General features: G+C 42.3%; 1 protein-coding gene across 1 annotated transcript in view; it reads left to right on the plus strand.

Annotated features, from left to right (window-relative positions):
* il17rb (interleukin 17 receptor B) overlaps nucleotides 1-20086 on the plus strand; it is a 35531-nt gene extending 15445 nt beyond the window's left edge. Inside the window, exons 7-12 of the mRNA XM_078543039.1 lie at nucleotides 3215-3372; nucleotides 6300-6374; nucleotides 6510-6585; nucleotides 10265-10324; nucleotides 18807-18893; nucleotides 19380-20086. Coding sequence (XP_078399165.1) covers nucleotides 3215-3372; nucleotides 6300-6374; nucleotides 6510-6585; nucleotides 10265-10324; nucleotides 18807-18893; nucleotides 19380-20086 — 1163 coding nt within the window. The remainder of the gene's footprint in view (nucleotides 1-3214; nucleotides 3373-6299; nucleotides 6375-6509; nucleotides 6586-10264; nucleotides 10325-18806; nucleotides 18894-19379) is intronic.
* The last annotated feature ends 1989 nt before the right edge of the window (nucleotides 20087-22075 follow it).

Raw genomic sequence — 22075 nt, forward strand, 5'->3', positions numbered from 1 at the left:
CCATCAGGTGTAGTGCAAAGAATTAGGCTTCCTAGGTGAACCTTGAGCCTTGCACTCCCCCACATACCCCTGCCACAATTAACTTTTGAAAATGACTACTGTGCATTAGTATGAATATAATTTCTGCATTTACAATTACAGCTTTGTATTATATGAAAAAGAATATTATTATACTGATTGTACATTCTCATTGTCTACACTTCTGATAGCACATGTACTAGAAGAAATACACATTACAATGCGCTGAATTTTCCCTCCATTGGAGGGGTTGTGCGGGGGGCAGGCGGGGTTGGGCGCGAACCCGATTGGGGATGTGCCGCCATTTTACGTGGGCGGGCCAATTAAGGCCCGCCCCAGCGTTACGCTCGCCAGGAAGCGCTGAATGCTCCCTGTATGGGCGGTGGGGGGATTCCCTGAGTCGTTCCCTGCGCTCTCACGCATGCGCATGAAAGAGCGCAGAGATCTCCCTGAGGCATGGAGGTGCCTCAGGGAGATCAGTTTGACATGTGTAAATTTAAATAAAGGGAAATAAAAAACTTTTAAAACATGTCCCCTCATGTGGCACTCACTGTCACATGAGCTGGGACATGTGAAAGAATTATTTTTCAAATTTTTATTGATTTTTAAAATACTTGATAAAACCTCATTCCGCCTGTGGATGAAGTTTCATGAAAAATGTGAAGGCCGCCTGGGCTCTTCGCCTGCCCGCCAACCTTAAGGTTGGACGGGCAGCTCAGCTAATTGAATTAATTACTATTTAAATGGCCTTAAAAGGCCTTTGACAGTTCGGCAGGCGCGCAGCCAAGTCTGCACACCCGCCGGACTGAAAATCTAAATGACGCGCGGTGATATCGGGATGTTTGCCCGGTGTCACCGCTCGTCATTTTACGCGTTGGTGAGCGGTCCCCACCCCCGCTCGCTGACAGGAGAATTCTGCCCAGTGTGTAATATGGCTCACATGATGTAATACTGTGTGTTCCTGCAACTGTTACTATATGACTTAATGCACAATTTACACAATCAATAATCATTAAGGTAGAGTGTGCTAGATTAAATTATGTTCTTTGATATTATTTACTGGTTTGCAATTTTGGAATAGTCATGTAGATGCATAAATTTGTAAAACTGTTGCATTAACAGTATGAGGAGTATAAATGAAATTTTGGGAAAGACTGCAATATAAATACTTAGAAATCTATTTGTATGTCAGCATATGTGGATGCATAGCAGTAGATCTAGACCTTTCAGGCCCACTGCTGAAGCCAGTTTGTGTACTTACATAGCTTCATGAATAGTTCATTCAATATTTTGCTGCCCCCACCCCCCTCACCCCACCCCATGTTTTGCCACTCCTAGGTGACCACCTGGTGGCTGCACCAGCCCTGCCATCCATGGGCCTTTCCCATCCCACCCCCCACCACCCCCTGGCCTTAATCAGGGTGGAGGCAGCAAAGTGGCAGGGTCCCACCTGCCTGATTAAATACACCCCATCGCCACCAAACCCCAGACGGGGCAGGGCAGAAGATTATGGGCACAATTGTCCGAGATTTGCACTGAGTGCGGTAGAGGGCGGGAAGAAAAATATTATACCCCCTGGCTGCAATGGCAGTTTCTCACGCTGTATCGTCCCAATCCCGCCTCATTAATCATGCATTCCCAGGAAACACGCCGTTTCGAGGGTGGGCGGACTCCAATTCGCCTGCCACACTGTCACCTCGCTGTTTCATCACGCCGGGCGCCACGTTTAAAGTGCAACCATGCACACACCTCTCAGTGCCCCCAGCCCAGGACTGATGGAAAGGAGACATGGCCCCGGAAGGCAAGAAGACTGAGCCCCCAAGTTTAGCAACAAGTCCCTCGGCATTTTTTGGATGCTGTGGAAACCCGCCGTAGTGTCCTTTACCCCCGCTCTGGCTGCAGCAGGGCCAGCAACATTACCACTCCAGCTTGGTAGGAGATGGCAGTGGTGATCAATGCCAATGCTGCACAGAAGAGGTTGGCCATCCAGGGCAGATAGACAATGAATGACCTCATCTGTCCCGCCAGGGTAAGGCATCCACCTCATCACTCTAAACTCACACACTCAAGCCCATCACACATTCACTGGCATCTCACTCACTGCCAGCTCAAGGGACATTACCACTCACTCTCACACACACCCTCACATCTCCATCTGGCCTCAACTCCTCTGGAGACTGTCTCCTGAGCCCTCACCATCTTGAGGCCACTTGCACGTGGCCCACCGTTGATGGGCAGAGCAGGTGATTGAAAACTAGTTTCACAATGTGGTGAAACTGATTTTTGGCCTTCTCGCCATATTGCCCGCTCACACCGCCAAACACTTGATGCCAACGGGCATGGAAAATTCCGCCCTATGACTCTCTGGCTCTAAATTTTCAGGAAATTCCCTGAGCCTAATGAAGATATTGATGGAAGGAAATAAAATTTGTTGTTGTGGTGGAACCCCACCACAGGGGAACAGGAAGATCTGGAGGCCAACTGGAAAACTCCAGGCAGCCTTTCGACAATAGGCCTTAATGTGTCTTTAACAAGTTGAATTGGCTACCTGATGCTCCAGGCGGGTAGCCCACCACCACCATCCCCCCCATCCCACCTGCAGGAAAATAGCCTGGGTGCCAGATGGAGCTGAGGAACCAGCATGCTGGCCGGTGGTACGAAATTTTGACCTGCCCACTCCAATCATGGCCTAACAATTTAACCCTGGGTTATTTACACTTTTTTGATGATCATTTTAAATCTAGATCTGGAGTGACAGACAAATTGTGCGGATAAATGGTTTTTAGATATAGGTAGCTCCATGCTATGCACAGCATAACACTCCTAACGTCCTAAGATAGGACATCATCTGACTTATGATGAGTTTTCCCACAGGAGATTTTTAAAGGATATTTAATTATAATTATTATACATTTATAACTTTATCATTGCTTTGCCTTTATCAAAGTTAGGACAAAATATTGGCATTGCCACATTTTATGCATTGCGAATATTGTTTAGTATGTAAAATATATCTCATGTCTGCAGCGTGAGGGATTAAATTGTGAATTGCGTCAACAAGACAAACAATTGATTCCACAATGATACTAGTTTTGGCCTTTTTCATTTTGAAACTGCATTCATCTAAACATTTAAATGGAAACCTAGATGGAATAAGTTACCTTTGCATTTATTTGGGTTTTATTATCATTTACAGATGCTCATTGGAATCCAAACATATCTCTGTGTATGGTCAATAATGACGTGGTAATAAATTTTACTACCGCTGCAAATTCATTAAATTATGATGTTGAGCTGGTAATATGTGATCACTTTGTATCGACACCAATACTTAATGCAACTACAATTCCTCAGGTATGTAAACTAAATGTTAGTATATGAAAAGTAAGATTCCTCAAATCATTGAACTCTGTAGCACAGAAATGGGCCACTTGTTCTGTCAAATCTATGCTGTTGTTTTTCTCCACATGAGCAGTCCTAGCTAATCTTTGCCTCCCCAAATCCTTTTTTTTTCTCAGCCATCTAATTCCCTTTTGGAACAATCTATAGCTTCTACTTTAGTAAAGATGAATGGCAGAGAATTTCATATTCTAACCTGTTTCTTTGTAAAGAAATTGTTTATACCCTCCCACCCCTTTTGTTACAATTTTAGGATCAGCTTAGATATTCTCTTGAGCACAGCAACACTGGTCTGTGCTATAAGTAATTTGAAAGTCTTGCGTTTAGAGTAGTTCCCACACTTTCCAGTACCTACAATGTGTTAGTGTAACACAGGGGCATAGCAATAGACCACCCTGTGATCTGGCCTCTATATTCATATCCTTTATAAGTTTCTTCTTCAATATTTTCAAAGCTGGAATCAGAACTTGATAATTGAGCAATTCCAGGCAGCACGACTTAAGAAGTATATATTGACTTTGGAGGGAGTGCACTGTAGAATTACTAGAAAGGTGCCTGAACTTCGAAGTTGAAGTTACTAGGAGAGATTTAATAAACTAGGAATGTATTATTTGGAACTTTGAAGGTTAAGGGGTGATCTAATCAAAGTTGTCAAGACAATAAGAGAAACAGAAAGGATACATTGGGAGAAGCTATTCCTGCTGGTTGAAGAGTCGAGGACTAGGAGGCAGAGTCAACTAATGAGAACCAGGAAACACTTCTTCATCTAAAGGGTGGTAGAAGTTTGGGTTTGTCCTAGATATCATATTATCTGTCTTGCAAAAACCAAGTGCTTCTTTTAAAGAACGAATTTGCATTAAATATAGTGCCTTATTCCAGCTTTAAAATATCTTAAAACATTTTATAACTAGTGAATTAGTTTTGAAGTGCAGCCACTATTGTTATGCAGGCAAACATGGCAGACAGATTTGTGCACAGCAAGATCCAACAACCAGCAAACGAATGGAAGGTTAAACAATTTTCTTTATTGTGGGTTCCAGCTCCATTCGAGATATTTGAGCAAAAAATCTCGGCTGACACTCCAATGCCTACTATGGGAGTTGCTGCACTGCTGGAGATGCTGTCTTTCGGATGAGACATTAAATCAGGTTCCAACTGCCCTGTCAGGTGGATGTAAAAGATCTAATGGCACTATTGAAAAGAGTAGGGGCATTCTCCCTGGTGTCCTGGCCAATAGTTGTCAACCAACAAAAACTAAAACAGATTACCTAGTCATTATCACATTGGCTGTAAAGCATCATGCTTTATTTTAAATAGCCAGGCAGTGAAAGAAAGAACTGAAGCTGAATTTTTACAGAGACACAAATTATAAGTATACACTTCCAAATCCAACAATCACAGTTTCAGTCTGCTCCTCTTTATAGGAGCACAAGTGAACCCCAGTTAATGCAAACCACCTGAATACAATAGATGTTCAATTCATATAAATCAACATTTGTATGTCCTGAGTTCATAAAAGCCATCATATAATTACAAGTCTTTCTTACTGGCTGAGGGGAGAATGTTACCCATGATTTTGGAAGATCTGCCTTTTTCTGAAATAGCATGGTAGGTTCCTTTACGTCCACTGAAGTAGGAAGATAGCCCTCAGTTTAACATGTTATCCAAAAATTACACCCCTGACAATGTGGCACTCTCTCCATCCTGCACAGTCTTCCACTGGGGCTTGAACTTCAAACATTCTGACTTGGATGTAAGTGTGCTGTCAACTGAGCCAAGCTTTAATTTCAAAATTCATTTAATATCTCTATTTGATTATAGAATCCTGTCTTTGACCCATCCTTGATTTTTCCGAAATGTAAACAGAAAATGCTGAAAATATTCAGCTGGTCTGGCAGCGTCTGTGGTGAGAGAAACAGAGTTACTGTTTCAGGTCTATGACCTTTCATCAGAACTGGGAAAAGTTGGAAATATCATAGGTTTTGAGTCGGGGTGGGTGGGAAATTTTACATTTCTATTTTTAGGTTTTTAACATTTTGAGCCGATCTCCGTGAGGCTGCTCTTAGCCTCAGGAGGATGTGTGCGCTCTTTTGTGCGCTTGCGTGAAAGAGCGCACTCTCGATTTTGGGATTTCCCTCCCCCACCCCCGCTCGCACAGGGAGTGCATAGTGCTTCTGTGCGGATGTCATGCTGGGCGGGCCTTAATTGGCCCGCCCACGTAAAACGGCGCCGCACCTCTGTTTGGGAGCACCAATCGGAAACGCGCCTGTGCACGCCCGCCCTTCAACTCTACCCCCCCGCCCCCGCTCCCACGGGGGGAAAAATTCAGCCCACAAACTCTCTGTTGTGTTTGGAAGGCTGTAAAGCGCCTAATCAAGAGATAATCAAGTTTAAATTGAGCTTTACTGGAACTGCACAATAGGCCATAAATTTGATTTGTACCCTTTCCATCCCCTATTGCCGATTTATGGTTAAATTTTCCTTCCACTGAATATGAGCAAGGTTGCTTTTTATCTCACCATAACTCACTTATAAATCATTCTGTCAGCTTCTTGTAGTTGATGTGTACATATGCAATAGGTTAATGTTCTAGTATTAATGGATGAGTAAGAATATCTTGGCCGTCTTGTTTGTTATCAAACATTTCATGTACTTTCCCTGTAAAGGGTAGAGATCATAAAAAAGGCAGGTGTCTCCGCAGCCAGATCAACAGTAGCTTCAGTGGAGATCTGCAAACAAGTCATCTGCTCTCAGCATTGAAATAATGCAGTAAAAGGCTAAAAAGAAAGAAGACATTTAAACTATTAATTCAGAATTATGTCACAATTGTTTTGTGGATTGTAACATATTGTTTAATAACTAGAATCATTTATCTCGTCTAGTCAAACGGATCAAGAATATCTATAACATTTGTGAGGAATGATGTCCTGGATCTTTCTGAACAATTTTGTGTAACAGTAAGTACTTCGTATTAACATGTGTCTTCCCTGGAGATCAGAATCTGGAATTCTAATTAGAATAAAGTATTCAAATTTTATAAGTCTACATTGAATGGATAACTGAATGAAAATATTTATTGCTGTTGATTTTAGATAAAACCGTATTTCCCTGTATGTCAACACTACTGTCTTGTACGTGAAGAAGTGCTCAACTGCTCCAAGAGAAATGGTGAGATTTTTTGCTATAATCTTTATTGACATTTTACTTTTAGGTCAACCAATATTATCATCAGTTCAACAACCTCACTTGTATCATCTTCATATCAGCAAATCGGCAGAAGAAATTGAGGGTGACTTTGGCTATTGTTCACTCTTTTCTTATGGATTTTGAGAATTCAGAATAAATTAACCCACCTCTTGATGGATTTTATTTATGTTTTTTTTTAATAAGAGGTGCAATTACTAGTAGGATAGCTTTTGATGTCCTCAGGACATATTTTGCAATATGCAGTGATCTTGCTGGAATATGGTAACAGGAGTATAGACCATTCAGCACCCAACCTTCTAATTCTATGTTCCTTCATTCAATTAGATAGATTATGTCTTATTGGAACCTTAATTCTTACTAACTCATCTTTGATTTCCTTCATGTAAATAACTAACAAAAAAAGCATCAATCTCAGATTTGAAAATTTCAATTGACCAAATGTCTGCATTTTTTTGGTGGTGGGGGGGTGCAAGAATCCCATATTTCAGTATCATTCTGGTGAAAATATACTTCCTGATTTCACTCCAGAATGATCCAGTTCTAACTGCATACTTGTTCCCTCTTGTTCGAATTCAGCTGTGGCTCAGTTCATAGCACCCTCGCCTTTGAATCAGAGGGTTGTGGGTTCATGTCCCACTCCCGGAAACCAAGAACTGCGATTGTACTCGAAAGAGTTGCAATCTGTGACTGTTGATAACTCGAAAGAGTTTCCTCAACCGGAGCAAATAACAGGCAGAATTGTCCACTTATACCCTGCCCTTGGATCAGGAACTCAATTTATGAAGTAGCAGGCTTGGCCAAGGCTCTTTTCCTAGCAATGGCATTAGCATCCCACCTTCTGGCTCCCCGACCAATGAGGGAAGGCAGGCTGGATGATGTGTCCATTCTGTGAAAAGAACAATTTCTAATTAAAGGGACCACAGCATGGGTTATTAGGGCTCACTAGCATTTGGACTTTTGAGGTTGTAACAAACACAGGAATGGAGAGGAGACTTGCACTTATATAGTGTCTTTCATGACCTCAGGATGACCCAAACCACAATACAGCAAATGAAGTACTTTTGAAGTGTAGTCACTTATGCAATGTAGGAAATAAGGCAACTAATTTTGCACACAGCAAGCTCCCATGGCCAGTAATTTGAGACCAGATAAGCTTTTTTAATGATGTTGATTAAGGAATAAATATTGGTCCACTGTTGCTGGGTCAAATCCTGGATCTCCCTTCCTAACAGCACTGTGGATGTACCTACACCACATGGACTGCAGTGGTTTAAGGGCAACTAGGGATGGGCAATAAATGCTGGTCCAGCCAGCCAAGCCCACATCCCATGAATGAATGAAAAAAAAGACATTGAAGCCAACTGCTTCACATCATTCTGACAAAGATCAGCTAATTTGGCAAAGTAGGTTGACTATTAAGTTATTTTTTTTGATCTTGCTGCATTCTCTTTTCAAGCAGTTTAAACAACACCTAACTAGAACTGCTGCCCTTCCACAAAAAGCAAAATACTGCAGATACTGTGTTGGAAATCTGAATAAAAACAGAAAATGCTGGAACTACTCAGAATAATAGACCTAAGTATTTCCAGCATTTTCTGTTTTTATTTGATCCTCTTTTAATTGTCCAAGCAGAAAGCATGGAAAGGTAAGGGAAGGTGGGGAGGGAGATGGAGGGAAGAAAATATTATTTGAAAAATATGTATGCATCAGCACATATATGCAGCATATTTTTGATGGATTATTTCTCCCCTCTTTTACTCCATATTTGAACAATATTTACAGTTATAATTTTATGAACATCATAATCCATTTTTGTATTCTATTGCTTATTTGCATTTATCAAAATAGTCGCTTGGTGGCACAGAACTTGAGGATTGCTGAAAAAAAGAGACATGCTGTTGAAGCTTTTTGTCTTGCACTCATCAGGACAGACATAAGAATACCAAATCTCACCATGTATGCCCAAATAGAGGGTGTTTTCATGGGACCCCTGTAGGCCCAGCCCTCACCAATATCTTAATCGGTTTCCACGAGAAATGCAACTTCAAGTGAATGACCCCTAACCTCCTATCCCTTCCATATTTCTGATACCTGTGTGATACATTTGCTTTATTTAAATCTGCATGTAAGAGTTTCCTTACATACCTTAATGGACTCCATCTTGCGCTCAAATTCAGATTTGAAATGGAGCAGTCAAGTGAGCTCCCTTTCCCTTGACGTGTTAGTCGAGAAATCTGACAGTGGGTTCTGTACTACTGTCTACCACAAGCCCACCTTTGCTGGTCAACATGTGTGTTGGGATTCCTACAGTTCCACGCACTAGAAGATTGGCCTTATCCACAACCTCTTAAATAGGGCCTGAACCATTTGCTCACTATGGCAGCTTGATGTTGAAATAGGGCGCATCGAAGCTATACTGCAGGGTAATGGCTACCCCGATCAAATTGTTGCTTGCTGTATATAGTGAAAACCCTTGCATGGACCTAAGGCGCCATTTTCGGTCCTGAAAAGTGCCCAGCCTACCTCAGAAGGGTAAGGTGTCTCAAAAATTTGAGCAACAAGTAACAGCTAGTCATTTCACACTGATACTATGCAGTAGCAACACAAGTGGAATTCTCTACCAAAACGGTGCTGCTGTCAAGCCAAAAATTTGTTCTGCCTACCATACAAGTTCGTAATGTGGTATATGACTTTTAGTGCTGGTGTGATGCCAGGCATGTAGGCTGCACATCCCAATGACTGGTTGATCGTATCAAACAGCACATTCCTTCGGCTGTTTGCAACAGGCAAATTACTGATTGTACTCAACCAGCCCAAGCTTGCAAAATTCAGAACATAGTTTGCAACATTAGATGTGATTCTGTGATTGGACAACACATACTAAACAATCCTTATTGTGCTAAGAATTACACTGACAACCAATTTAAGATTCAGTCAGGCTCGCTGTGTGGCTGAATTATGTGTGCTAGAAGCTACACAGGGCCCTATCCTTAGCAAACAGAAAGAACATGTTCAAACATTGTGTCATTTTTTTAACTAAACAAAAGCTTGGGGGACAGCCACTCCCTGGTTCATTCCGCATGGCAATGCCTTGACCATTCAGATTCAACCTGCCTGGTTTGAATTTGAACAAAAGCTTGGCAGTTAACTGTTCCCTCCATGGAAATGCCTCTACCAATCAGGATCAACTTGCCAACCAATCAGCACCCTCTTCTCATGCCGTATAAATTGTTGAGATTTGGTGTTCTTGCGAATCTGTCCTGATGAATACAAGACGAAAAGTTACAACAGCATGTCTCTTTTCTCAGCAATTTATCCAAATGTAGAAACAAAGTGAGCATTGGCTGGAAATTTCCTTATAGTTGACCCCACTCCGCTGCCATAACTTCAGCAAAGCAGTAGAAATCTCTATATCATATGTAGATAGGGTTTCCACTGTGTTCCGGTGAAGTTACAATGATTGAGCAGCACCAACCATGAGGAATTTTCAGCTATTGAGAACATTTTTGAATCAACGTCCATTCTACAAATACAAAATCTTCAATTGAAAAATGTTTCCACTTTTTTCAAATGGTAAATACTAATGCATTTATTGATATAAATATGGTTTTCAACACTAATTGATGTATCTTATTTCAAGACTACAAGATACCAAACACTGAAGGTAGTGCGCAATCAACTGCAAGAAACCTGAGCAATCGTAAGTTTAAGAATGAGGCAAATGGTGATCATCTAAAAGAGATGGATGTGGAAAATCAGAGTGAGAATTTTCTCCCCAGCCCAGCTGAGCGCTCCCTGTGCGGGCGGGGGGAGGAGGCTGAGCTGGGCCCTGCGCCCTTTCTCACATGCGCACGAAAGAGCACAGAAATCTCCCCGAAGCATGGAGCTGCCTCAGGGAGTTTAATTTCATTATCAAAAAGTCAATAAAAGATTTCAAAAAATTATTCGGACACGTCCCCTCATGTGACAGTGTCACATGAGCTGGGACATGTCTATGAATTTTATTTAAAAATTTTTATAAAAGTTTAAAAACCTTCATGAAACCTCATTCCGCCCGTGGATGAGGTTCCATGAAAAATGTGAAGGACTGCCTGGGCTCTTCACCTGTCTGCCAACCTTAAGGTTGGACGGACAACCCTGTTAATTGTTTTAATTGATATTTAAATGGCCTTAATAGGCCTTTGACAGCGCGGCAGGTGTGGAGCTGACTCCGGTGTGTGCCTGCCGAACTGAAGATCGGAATGACGTGCGGTGATGTCGGGACGCATGCTCGATGTTACCGCACGTCATTTTACGCGTCGGCGAGCGGGACCCGCTCCCGCACTCCAAACAGAAGATTCAGGCCCAGATGCTGTATTTTTCAATTCTTAATCCAACCGATAAACATATGTGCCAGAATTTTTTACTGAGCGGGCGGGCACGCGCCCAACCCGCTTGAGTGTAAAATAGCGCGTGATGACATCAGGCAAGTGTCCCGATGTCATCGCACACTCTCGTGATATTTTGGGCCGACAATTAAGAGGGCTATTAAGCCCATTAACGGCGCAATTAACTGGATTTTTCACTGCCTGTCCAACGTTACAGTTGGTGGGCGGGCAAATCAGCTAGGCGACCTTTGCATTTTTCAGGAAACCTCATCCAAGGGTGGGCTGAGGTTTCCGTTAGTAAATAAAGTAAACTCTATGCACAGAACTTTTATAATGTCTATGCTCAGGTGATCGCTTGTGCTGCTTGGGCATTTTATTCCGGATTTAAAATTTTTATTTGATACTTTTGAAGTCTTCAGCTCCCTGGGGCAGCTCTCTGCCTTCAGGGGGCTTTCTGTGATTGCTGCCCCGCGCCTGTGCTGACTGCAGCGCTCACCCTCCTCCCGCCCAACCCCAGGCAGCGCTGATCATATCAGTATGCGCTTCACGCTGGTTGGCTGTTAATTGGCTGCTCCCGGGCCCACCGATCGAGCTCGCACACGATCCTGCACATGGAGACTGAGTTCATTATTCTCTGTGTGGTGATCCCCTGGCTGGGCATTTCCTCAAAATTGCTCCTGTTGCGTTACTATTACTTTGCCGAGTACTTTTAGCCTCTGAACAGAAACACCTCTGGAAATTCACAGCTTATAACACAATTGACATGTGAGAGGCAGGGGCTGGAGTGGGGTGCAGAATGTGGGTCGGTGTGGAAATATCAGGTCTAAACTTGAAAATCAATGCTGACACCTTTACACTTTTACTGGCTAGTAGAATGGAAGATGACACACTTCAGTAGCTATTCAATTCTTTTGCCTCTGGTGATTTAGGTTGATGTAAGGTTCTAGCATGTTGATGCCTCTAGTGATTGGGGGACAGGGCGCAGCAGAACTGTGCCTAATCCTGATCTTATCCACACTTGCAATATTCCAGTAAGGTCAACTGGTGGATTTGCATACAGTAATGGTCGTGTTTGCTTACTTCCTATTCAAAAGCATGGAGACAGCAGAGCCAAGAAATTTGGTCACCATCAGCTAACTTGACACAACACTTTTGCAGTGGTCAGGCAACTAAAGTATGAGCCATTCTCTTTGTTACTGATCAGTATTACATCAGGTGATGCATCTCCCACTGAGCCATTGGAGGAACATAACACTCAGTTTATTATGCTCAATGATTGTATCTGTGGTTAATAGTGCCCCTTGGACGCATGATAAACTGGGCACTCCAGTGGCACTAATATAATACCATCTATGAAAATACAGAGATGCAAACAAACTAATAAAAATAGTAGCTAAAGCAAAAAATGGAAAATAATATTAACAATTCATGATTGGTTAATAAGTAGGTCAGTATCCAATCACTTATCTAACACATCTTGTCGTATTATACTGTTTTTCTCAATATCTGACTATCTTACTGTGGTTTTTCAAGCCAACAGACCCTTATCTGAAAAACTCCTACACCTGGCCCACAATTCTGAAAGTTCTCAGTATTGCATGGTCTATGGTATTTGCGAAACTCTAATTGTCCCATTTTCACATTGAAGCAGAGAGAACAGAAACAAATGAACTAGAGGCGTTTGCTGGCTTAGGAGGATGTCTTTTCCTTTGAAGTTCAAGCAATTTCTTTGCAGCTGTCGGGCAGAAACCAAAGTATTGACACGGTTTAGATGAGGAATGATCCAGGCATTGTGTGGTATTCGACCCTGACAGGCTGGGTTGTAGAAATTACATGTTTAGACTTCTATCACAGGTGAATTGATATAAAGTGGAGGCTTCCAAGGAAACTGCAAAGAAAAAAATTACATAAGACCTGAAACCAGACATGGGGATCACAGTGCAAGATAAACCTGTTGGTTGCAGTGCAGACAACATGCAAACTTCATGCGATCTGCTCATTATAAATGACTACAGTGTGCAGCCAGTGCTAAGTGCATCGATGAATGGCTGTACACCTGAGTTGGGAATGCAAAATCTTGGGAGATTAGTACAAATTCCAGCTAGCCTGCGAAGTAAGCCTGCACCTCTTAAAATGTCAGCTGCATTTCTGGATTGTGCAGATGCTTGAATTCATTGCAGGACTGACTTGGACCTGAGAAAGACAAAGGAATGACACAATGTTTACTGACATAGCACTCAAGGCCTTTGTGCAGGAGGTAGACAGCAAGAGAGACTAGGAGGCCTTACAGATGACTCTGAGAAGGCAATGGGAGTAGTATAGCCCCAGAAAGTTCAATAACCTCACTCAAGTGATTAAGGCTGATGAGTGCATCTTTAAAATTTGCCATGTCCCACCAACTGCACCACTAACCTGACACACTACTTAATGCACCACACCCCCATCTCTGACCTACTAATAATCTCCATTGATCACAACTCATACCTCACATTCATAGTTTCATCTCACTCTCACATATTTAATACTACTGTAAGCTTCATATCCACATCTGACATCTTGCACACACTGCCAGCTATTCAACTATGACAACCATATCACCAAATACATTACACCGCACTCACCAACACATATTCCTTTCTCTTGCAGGACAAAATGGCACGTAACTTTATTAAGAAGACATATGGGATACTTTCCTTTATTAGCTGAAACATAGAAAACAAGAGCGGGGAGATTATGTTAGAACTGTGCAACACAACTGTTAGGCCACAGCTGGAGTACTGTGTACAATTCTGTTCACCATATTTTAAGAAGGATGTGATCACACTAGGGAGAGTACAGAGGAAATTTGTGAGAATGTTGTCAGGAGAATCTTAACTTTGTTACAAAGAAAATAATCCCAGTCTGTCCAATCTTTACTGGGAGGAGGCTGAGGGGACATTTAATTAAGGCATAAAATTATGAGGAGCATAAATAATGGATTGGAAAGACCTATTTTCCTTAGAATGAAAGTCAATAACCAGGGGCCATTGATTTAATGTAATTGGTAGAATGATTAGAGGGGAGTTAAGGAGAAATGTTTTTTATGCCCAGAGTATAGGGGTCTGGAACTCACTGCCTGAAAGGGTGGTAGAGCCAAAAACCTTTAACACATTTAAAAAAAAACTTGTAACCTACAAGGCTTAATAGCTGGAAAGTGTGATTAGGTTGGTTAGCTTTTTCTGCTGGTGCAGACATGATGGGCTGAATGGCCTCATTCTGTATCATAAATATCTATGATGATTGAGGCAACAGCATCTAGCTGGCGGCAGCAGGCATGGCTATATGTCCTCACCCTCATGGAGAAGATGTTGTTGGCTATCACTGGTATGGCAATGACTGGCTATGGCCAATAGTGGGCTGAAAGGATTGAAAATTGTGGCATGTTCCTACCTAATCTCTTCAGATTTACAAGCTGCAGATGATGCACCTCTTGTTTTCCACCTCATCGCAACCCTAGCCTTGTGACTTTCTCCTTTCAGATACCCAAGCACTGTCACTTGACCAAGATGTGGTGCAGGAGGGTGAAGGGCATGAGGGAGAAGAGACTGATGATGAAACACTGTGACTCGATCTCATACTCAGCCACAAGCTCAGCTACTGGCTGCTTGTACTTTAGAGGATAGCTCAGAGGTGGGATCTGAGTAATGAGTCACCAGGTAAAAGTGGCCTGCAGGACCGGCATGATAAAGGGTTGCACTGGTGCCAGCTCCTCCGAGCAAGATTGCACACAAGTTCTGCTACAGAGGACTCAGATGAGCACTTTGATGGGGTACCCTACAGAAGAAGGCTGATGGGTTTTTTTGTACAATGTCAACTAATCGTTCTTATGCATTCCCATACTGCCTGTCTTCTCTGTTCCTTTGCCTATCCTAAGGCAGTGCCACCCCAGTGGTTGAAGCATAGTTAGCAGTGGCTGCTGGGTTCATTTGCAGGCCCATTAGAAACCTTGCTGTCACTGTCAAGGGACATGGAAGAATTTGGCACCTAATTTGCACAGGTCTTGCACAGAGATTGGAGCCAATCCTATCCGGCGTGGAATTGGTGGTCAACTTCATGAACACACTTGAGGATTGAACCATGATGCATGTTCTGATGGACACCATCTCAGCTTTCATTTCAGCTGAAGTAGAAGCTTCCCAACATCTGAGTGCTGCAGTGGAAGCTTGAGCTGAAGCCTTGCAAGCTCAGACTGTTGTTAACGTGCCTTTGGATACCACTGTTTAAAGGGCTTACAGACTCTCACAGCCGTCCAGCGATCCGCCCTCCAACAGATTACTATGTTTGCTAAGGTGCTGCCCTGGGGGTGGCAGTGGCTGCACAGAGCACAAACCTGCTGTCCACTCTCAGGACGAAAGCATTCATCCTCTCACCACTTCCATTTTGCAGTGCCCTTGCTATTGCCTGTCTGCTGCCCATGTCGAGGTGGTGCAGTCTGGAGCTGGGCCTTCTAGACCCTGATCTGCTGGAGCTTGTCCTGCAAGGCCATGTGCAGTCTGACTGACTGAAAATCAGCAGCTTCTGTTAACAATGTTTCAACCACTGCATAGGAGCAGTAGGACAGGCAAAGGCACATAGAAGACAGGGAATGAATAGAGTGATTAGATAACCATTGTACAGAGTATTGGATAATTTGCTTGATAAAGTTGGTTTAGAATGTTTGCTTTGCAGTGGCTTTCATTTCAGAATTGTGGCCAAGAGGATACTGTGATGATCAGTAACAGAGAGAAGGAAAGGTGTGGGACTGTTGTTACATGGGGAATTTGGGTTGTGCTCACTGTTACTGCAGTAAGATGAGCCGATCATGAGCAGCCCACCTGAGAAGAGGATGTGTTGGTTGCTTCCTCTTTGTCGTCCTCCTCCTCCTCAGCTGCTTGCCATATACCTAGTGGCGAGGTCTGTGCCCTCCTGTGGAGATGTTGTACAGGATGCAGCAAACCATAACGAATCTTGACACTCACTCTAGTGAGTACTGCAGGACTCTCCAGAATGGTCCAGTCTGCAAAGCATTGAGTGCTCAATGACACTCCATGTGGCACCACGCTCTCACTATATGCATGCTTCCCACATGTGTTTGTGTTGTGCACTGGAGTCATGAGCCAGGTTGTCCAGTTTGACGTGGTGGCTTTAATACCTACAGTACTGCGGACTTGCGCAGAATAAGGGCATCATGACTGTTGCCGGGAGACTGGACATTCACCAGCATGATTTTCTGAGAATGGTCACACACCAGCTGCGGGTGAGTGAAACCCTTTGCAGTTGTGGTATATTTCTATGTTTATATCTGGTTCTTAAAGACAGCTGGCATAACAAGTAGGAGGCGTTACAGATGTCACCTGGCCCAGCCTGGAAAGATCCTGATGTGAAAAAGTTCATGGCCACAGTCACCCTCACAGCCACTGGAAGTGATGCACTCACCCTGCCCTCAGGCTGCAGGTCTGCTCGCAAGAGGCGACAGATTTCGGTGTGCACCCGCTTCATAAAATGGAGATGTCGCACTCACTGGACGGAATCTTGTACCCTCCCTCCTGGCAAGTTTGATGGCTAGGGGGATTTAGGGTGGCAGGTGGGGACTCTGCTGCCTTTCTGCCTCCACCCCAATTACTAATTAATGTTCACCTTAAGGGCCTCATCTTGCTGCTGCTAGTATTTACCCAGCAGTGGGCAGAGGGCTCACCATGTGGATAGCTTGACATGCAAGCCCTGGTATGTTTGCTTGCAGGCCCCAGGGGGTCCCTCATTCAAAGTTTCTGATTGAGGGATCGACCTGGCATTGGGGAGGAGAGGGGCCTGCTGAGAGCCACTTCCCTGCCCTTGCTGCCAACCCCCTTCCACTCCTACACCCCCCTCCCCTGCATCCCCCACCCTGCGACACACTTGTGTCTGGGTCCTTTCTTGATTCAAGGCCTTGAGCGGATGTAGTACCGGCAGCAATCACCACCTCCCTGGAGGCGCTGCTGAGCACAAAAAGAGCTGCCAGCCTCTCAGTGGTCAGGGATTTGCTGCTGGTGTCCTTGAACCCTGAGAAAGGTCCGCTGCTGGCCTGTTAAGTGCCTGATTGGCACAAGATGTGGCAGGACTTCTCAATGAGGTACGCTGGGATTTCACAGGCTCCAGGTGATGGTTCAGTCCCCATCGCTTCTGTAATTTTCACCTACTGTTCCTCGTTGAAGCTAAGGTTTGCTCAATTACTCCCTGAAGACCTTGGATGATTAAAGCTCCTTCTCCCACTCGCCCTCCCTCTCTGAGCAGCTTGTCCTCTTCTGTGTTGCCTCTGTTCGATCTCTCTCTCATCCTGCAGGCCAAAGGGAATGGTAACTGCAGCAGTCAAGACTGAGAGCAAGTGGTCTGACCAGAACCCTTGTAGTCAGAACCATAGGATTATATAGAGTATACGGGCATTCGGTCTGACCAGCATTTATGCTCCACTGGACCTCCTTCCATCTTTCCTCATCTAAATGTATCATTGTAACCCTTGATTCTCTTTTCCCTCATATGCTTGTCCATCTCCCCTTTAAATACATCTATATTATTCATTTCAACCAGTTCCTGTAGTAGTGAGTTCCACATTCTCACCAGTCTTTGGATTAAGGAGTTTCTTCTGAATTCCCTACTGGATTTCTTGGTGACTATCTTAAGCTGATGGCCTCTGGTTACGCTCTTCTCCACAAGGGGAAGCATTCTATCTGCATCCATTCTATCAAAACCTTTCATAATTTTAAAGACCTCTATTAGGTCACCTCTCAGCAATTTTTCAAGAGAAATGAGACCTCTATTGTTCATCCTTCCTTGATATGTTTACCCACCCATTTCTGGTGGCATCCTTGTGAATCTCTGCACCCTTCACCACATGCAACACCAGTCCCGGTAGAAAACTCAAAGCACTTCTACACACTTAGCAAGAAATCAATACCAATCAATAGAAATCAATCAGTAACTAACCTGAAAGTAGTTAATGATCCCATTAAATAGCACTGGTGAAGGGATCCTTCCTGTTGTTGGACATATATTCAGCTTTGCTTGTTTATGAGGGTGTTCGCTAGATCTTTGGCATTGCTGGCATTAAATCAGCATTACACGCTTACAAATGTCATGAGCTGCATGTTCTACATAATTCCTGCGCAAACTCCCAGAGCCTGCACTAATGCCCTCACCAAAATGGTGCCTGCTACAGGATGCATTGCATGATGCTGATGCCTCTTTTCACCCAAATAAGCACTTGGAGCACCAAAAATGCAGTGGAGCTGAATTTTGCAGCCAATATATTTTGGGTAGCCTGTCTGGAATACAACAAACATAAGTAACCAGAGGCAGAAACTCAGCTTGAATAGTTGATGAGGCTGAATCACCTGCAAACCTGCTTGTGGCTGGATAAATGTTTTATTTATAGCTTTGAATAATGTTGCAACTCATTGCATTGCAGTTAACTTGATTCCAGAAGTTCAACTAGCCATCATTAGACAGACATATCTCTTGACTTATACAAGAGGGGTAATTTTTGCAGGATTCTGAGTGGAGTTTGACTTGATGGAGTATTTGGTCAAGTTAGTACTGCAATAGTGTTCTATGCCAGGAGCAGAGCCACACAAAACTACATAAAGCTTCAGTAGTGAATGAATAATAGAAAAATAATTTGTCAAAATACAGCTACTTTTTATAACTAGCATTTTACCCTTCACGTAAATTTGATATGAAAGGTTCCAAGTAAGAGCAACCAACACTTAAAACTTGCAAAAATGTACACTTATTTTATATAACAATGTTTTTCTTTCTGTACAGGACACCCATATATGGTCTTTGGTTTCATTGTACTCAGTGTGATCCTACTGGCTTTGGGAACTGGGCTGTTTGTAATTCACAAACTAAGTAAGTCATTCGAGCTCTCTTACAAAAACAGTGGCTAGTTTTATTTAAGCGTGTGGGAGGGTATCTAATTGAAACAAAACTCCAGAAATGTAAGTTGATGCTCAAGGCAGAGTTTAGTTTCTTTCAGGTTGAAAATGTTATTTCAAAGCAATTGGAATCCTAATTTACATCATCCAAAATTCTGATGTCAGTAAAGCATTCCATTGTCAAATGCCACTTCTGTGATCCCTGCCATAAAACCTGAATGCTTAAAAGACAGCCTAATTCATCTTCCCCCCCCCCCACCCATAATAGTTTTATCATCAAATCAAGTCTTCCTTTAGAGATTCTGAATATGCTATTATATTTTGATCTTGGTCTTCAGCTGAAACAATCTAGTCAATATAAAATTTTGATACCAATCTGGATGGAAAGCTACTTTATTTGTGAATTGAATCTGTATTTCTTAAACCAATTAAAACTTCAAAGGAAAACTTTTTTTTATAGGTAAAGTCAATGAAAAAGTCTTATTCACCAATGATGCACAACTACTGCAACCAGTTAAAGTCCTAATCGTTTACTCCATGGATAACACACTCTTCCAAGACGTTGTCCTGACTTTTGCTGAATTATTGCAGAGGTCCAGTGGAATCCAGGTAATCATTGATATGTGGCAAAAAAGAAACATTGCTGAAATGGGCCCTGCTCAATGGCTTGCCTTGCAGAAAGAGATTGCAGACAAGATCATTATTATATGCTCCAAAGGTGCCAAAATGAAGTGGGATGCCATTTGTCACAAACCAAACATTGATCAAAAAATGAATAATTCAGAGGATATGTATTCTACTGCCATAAGTATATTTTGTAGTGATTTGCAAAGTGGTTCACATCTGCATAAGTATAGTATTGTCTATTTTGATGAAATAAGCTCAGCCAACGATATTCCTGGTATTTTCAGTTCATGTGTGAAATACTGCCTTGGGAAAGACATCAATAAACTTTACAAAAATCTACATGGTGCCTCACAGAAAACATGTAGCAAACATGCTATTGTGATGCCACATTACGATTACAAAATACCATATAATCACAAGATGAATAAAGCAATTTTGGAATTTAAGTATTGGCAAAATATTCATTCAACTTCAAGTGCCCTTGAGATTACAGTGGAAGAAATCTTCAAACAAACTGATCCAGAACAGCCTTCTCCCTAGCTCTAACTACAGACCAGAGACTGTAGTATCAGCCTCAATTCTTGGTCTGTGTTGGGGTGACCAATCTCAGTCATTGGCTCTGTGACCTCATTTTCAAAAATTGTCCACAAATACTGCTGTCAATCAAGCAGCTCACACTGGAATTACCTGTGTGTGAATGCCAAATTATCAGAAGGTTTAGGTCAAATATTCTGCTGGCACTTAATGCTTGAACTGTTTCTATCCTCAAAAGAACAACCTCAGTTTCTCCAGAGCCTCCACATAATTGAAATCCTTCAATCCTGGTACCATTCTAGTAACTCCCTTTTGTACCCTCTCTAAGGCCTTGACATCCTTCCTAAAGTGTTGTGCTCAGAATTGAATACATCCAGTTGAGGCTTAGCTAGTGTTATATAATAGGTTAACATGACTTCTTGGCTTTTGTACTCTATTTGTAAATCCAAGGGTCCCATAAGCTTTTTTAATGGCCTTTTCAACGTGGCCTGTCACCTTAAATATTTGTATATATACACCCCAAGGTTTCAGTGTTCCTGTACCCCCTTTAAAATTGTACCATTATGTTTATTTTGCATAGAAGAGTGCTATGGTGTATATTTAAATAAGAGAAACATTTTCTGAAATGATCATATTCTGTAGGTAAAATGAAAATAATAATGCAATTATATGTATACAAAAATGCAGCCAAGTGTTTCTTTCTATTTTATGTTTTGATTTTTTTAAAGTTAGTTTCTTTAAATATTGACTTTTACACAAACTTCCAAAGGCTAGGACAGAGTTTGACCATGATTTTTCCATGGATGAAAATATATCTGGATTGCTGATATTCTCACTGTTTTCCAGGCTCTAGGTGGAAAGTCTACTTCCATCTACAACTAAAACAAAAATAACTCAAAGGGAGACATCTGTTGACATAGAATCACTGTGGGTCATTTAATCACAAAGTTTATTCAGATGTTATTAAATATTTATTAAAAAAACACTCATATGGCTCATTTTGCTATTATTTTATGCACGTTTGGACCATACCAAGCATCCAGTAATTTAATGTATAAAATAATTTTGTATAATTTTTAGCTGTTTATAAATCACATCATTATATCCAACATGTCTTAAAAAAAAAATTCAGGCCTGGATTTTCACCATGACTGAGAATGAAAATGACAGATGAGCTCAGAAATCACAAGCCCCGCTCCCAAACATGGTGCTTCCTATTTTCCCAGGGGTGGGAATGGGGCAGTTTGTGTTTCGCAGATGCACGGTTCATGGAGGTAACTGACTATTTAAATCATCTGCTGCCTCTGCATATGTCAGAGTTTGGTAGCCCAGGAGTGTGAAACCTGAAGGGTGCAGAGAAGACCTGATCACAGCAGGGTCTGAACTTTGCAAAAACACTACTTTTTAGAAGTGTGTATGAACTCATTAACTGTCAAGCTCATTGGAACTGTCAGTAGACCTGTCAGAATCAATTGTCAAAAGCAACTGTCAAGTGGACCTGTCAAAAGTATCAAGTGGACCCGTCAAGATGACCTGTCAAAGGGAGCTGTCAAGCCCTTTAAATCTTTGAGAAAGGTGTCTGGGGTGTTAAACAAGAACATTGCTTGTTGATTTCACTGATATCACAATCACCCATTATCACAGTAGGGTGTCTGCCATTTCATAGTTTGACAGCTACAAGTGGTTATAGACCCTTTGAAGTGGGACTATGAATTCCAATGCTTGTTGTTATAAGGGGTTGTGCTCTTGAAAATAATGTTTGTTTTTATAAGCTTTATGTAGTTGAAGGAATGTAAATGTAGTAAATGGGTTTTTGTGAATGAGAATTTTTTTTCAATATAAGTGAAATCTGCAAAAGACACTTAGAACTTTATTTTATCACATCTATGCAAGGATCCTGAGTTCTTCCTATGATGGATACTGGGTGAGTTGGCATGGTAGGTATAAGGGTAAAGGGCGGTAGGTGGGGGGTGAATTGTGACAGGGGTTATTAAG

Source organism: Cetorhinus maximus, chromosome 6, assembly GCF_964194155.1.
Source record: "Cetorhinus maximus chromosome 6, sCetMax3.hap1.1, whole genome shotgun sequence".
Classification (NCBI taxonomy): domain Eukaryota; kingdom Metazoa; phylum Chordata; class Chondrichthyes; order Lamniformes; family Cetorhinidae; genus Cetorhinus; species Cetorhinus maximus.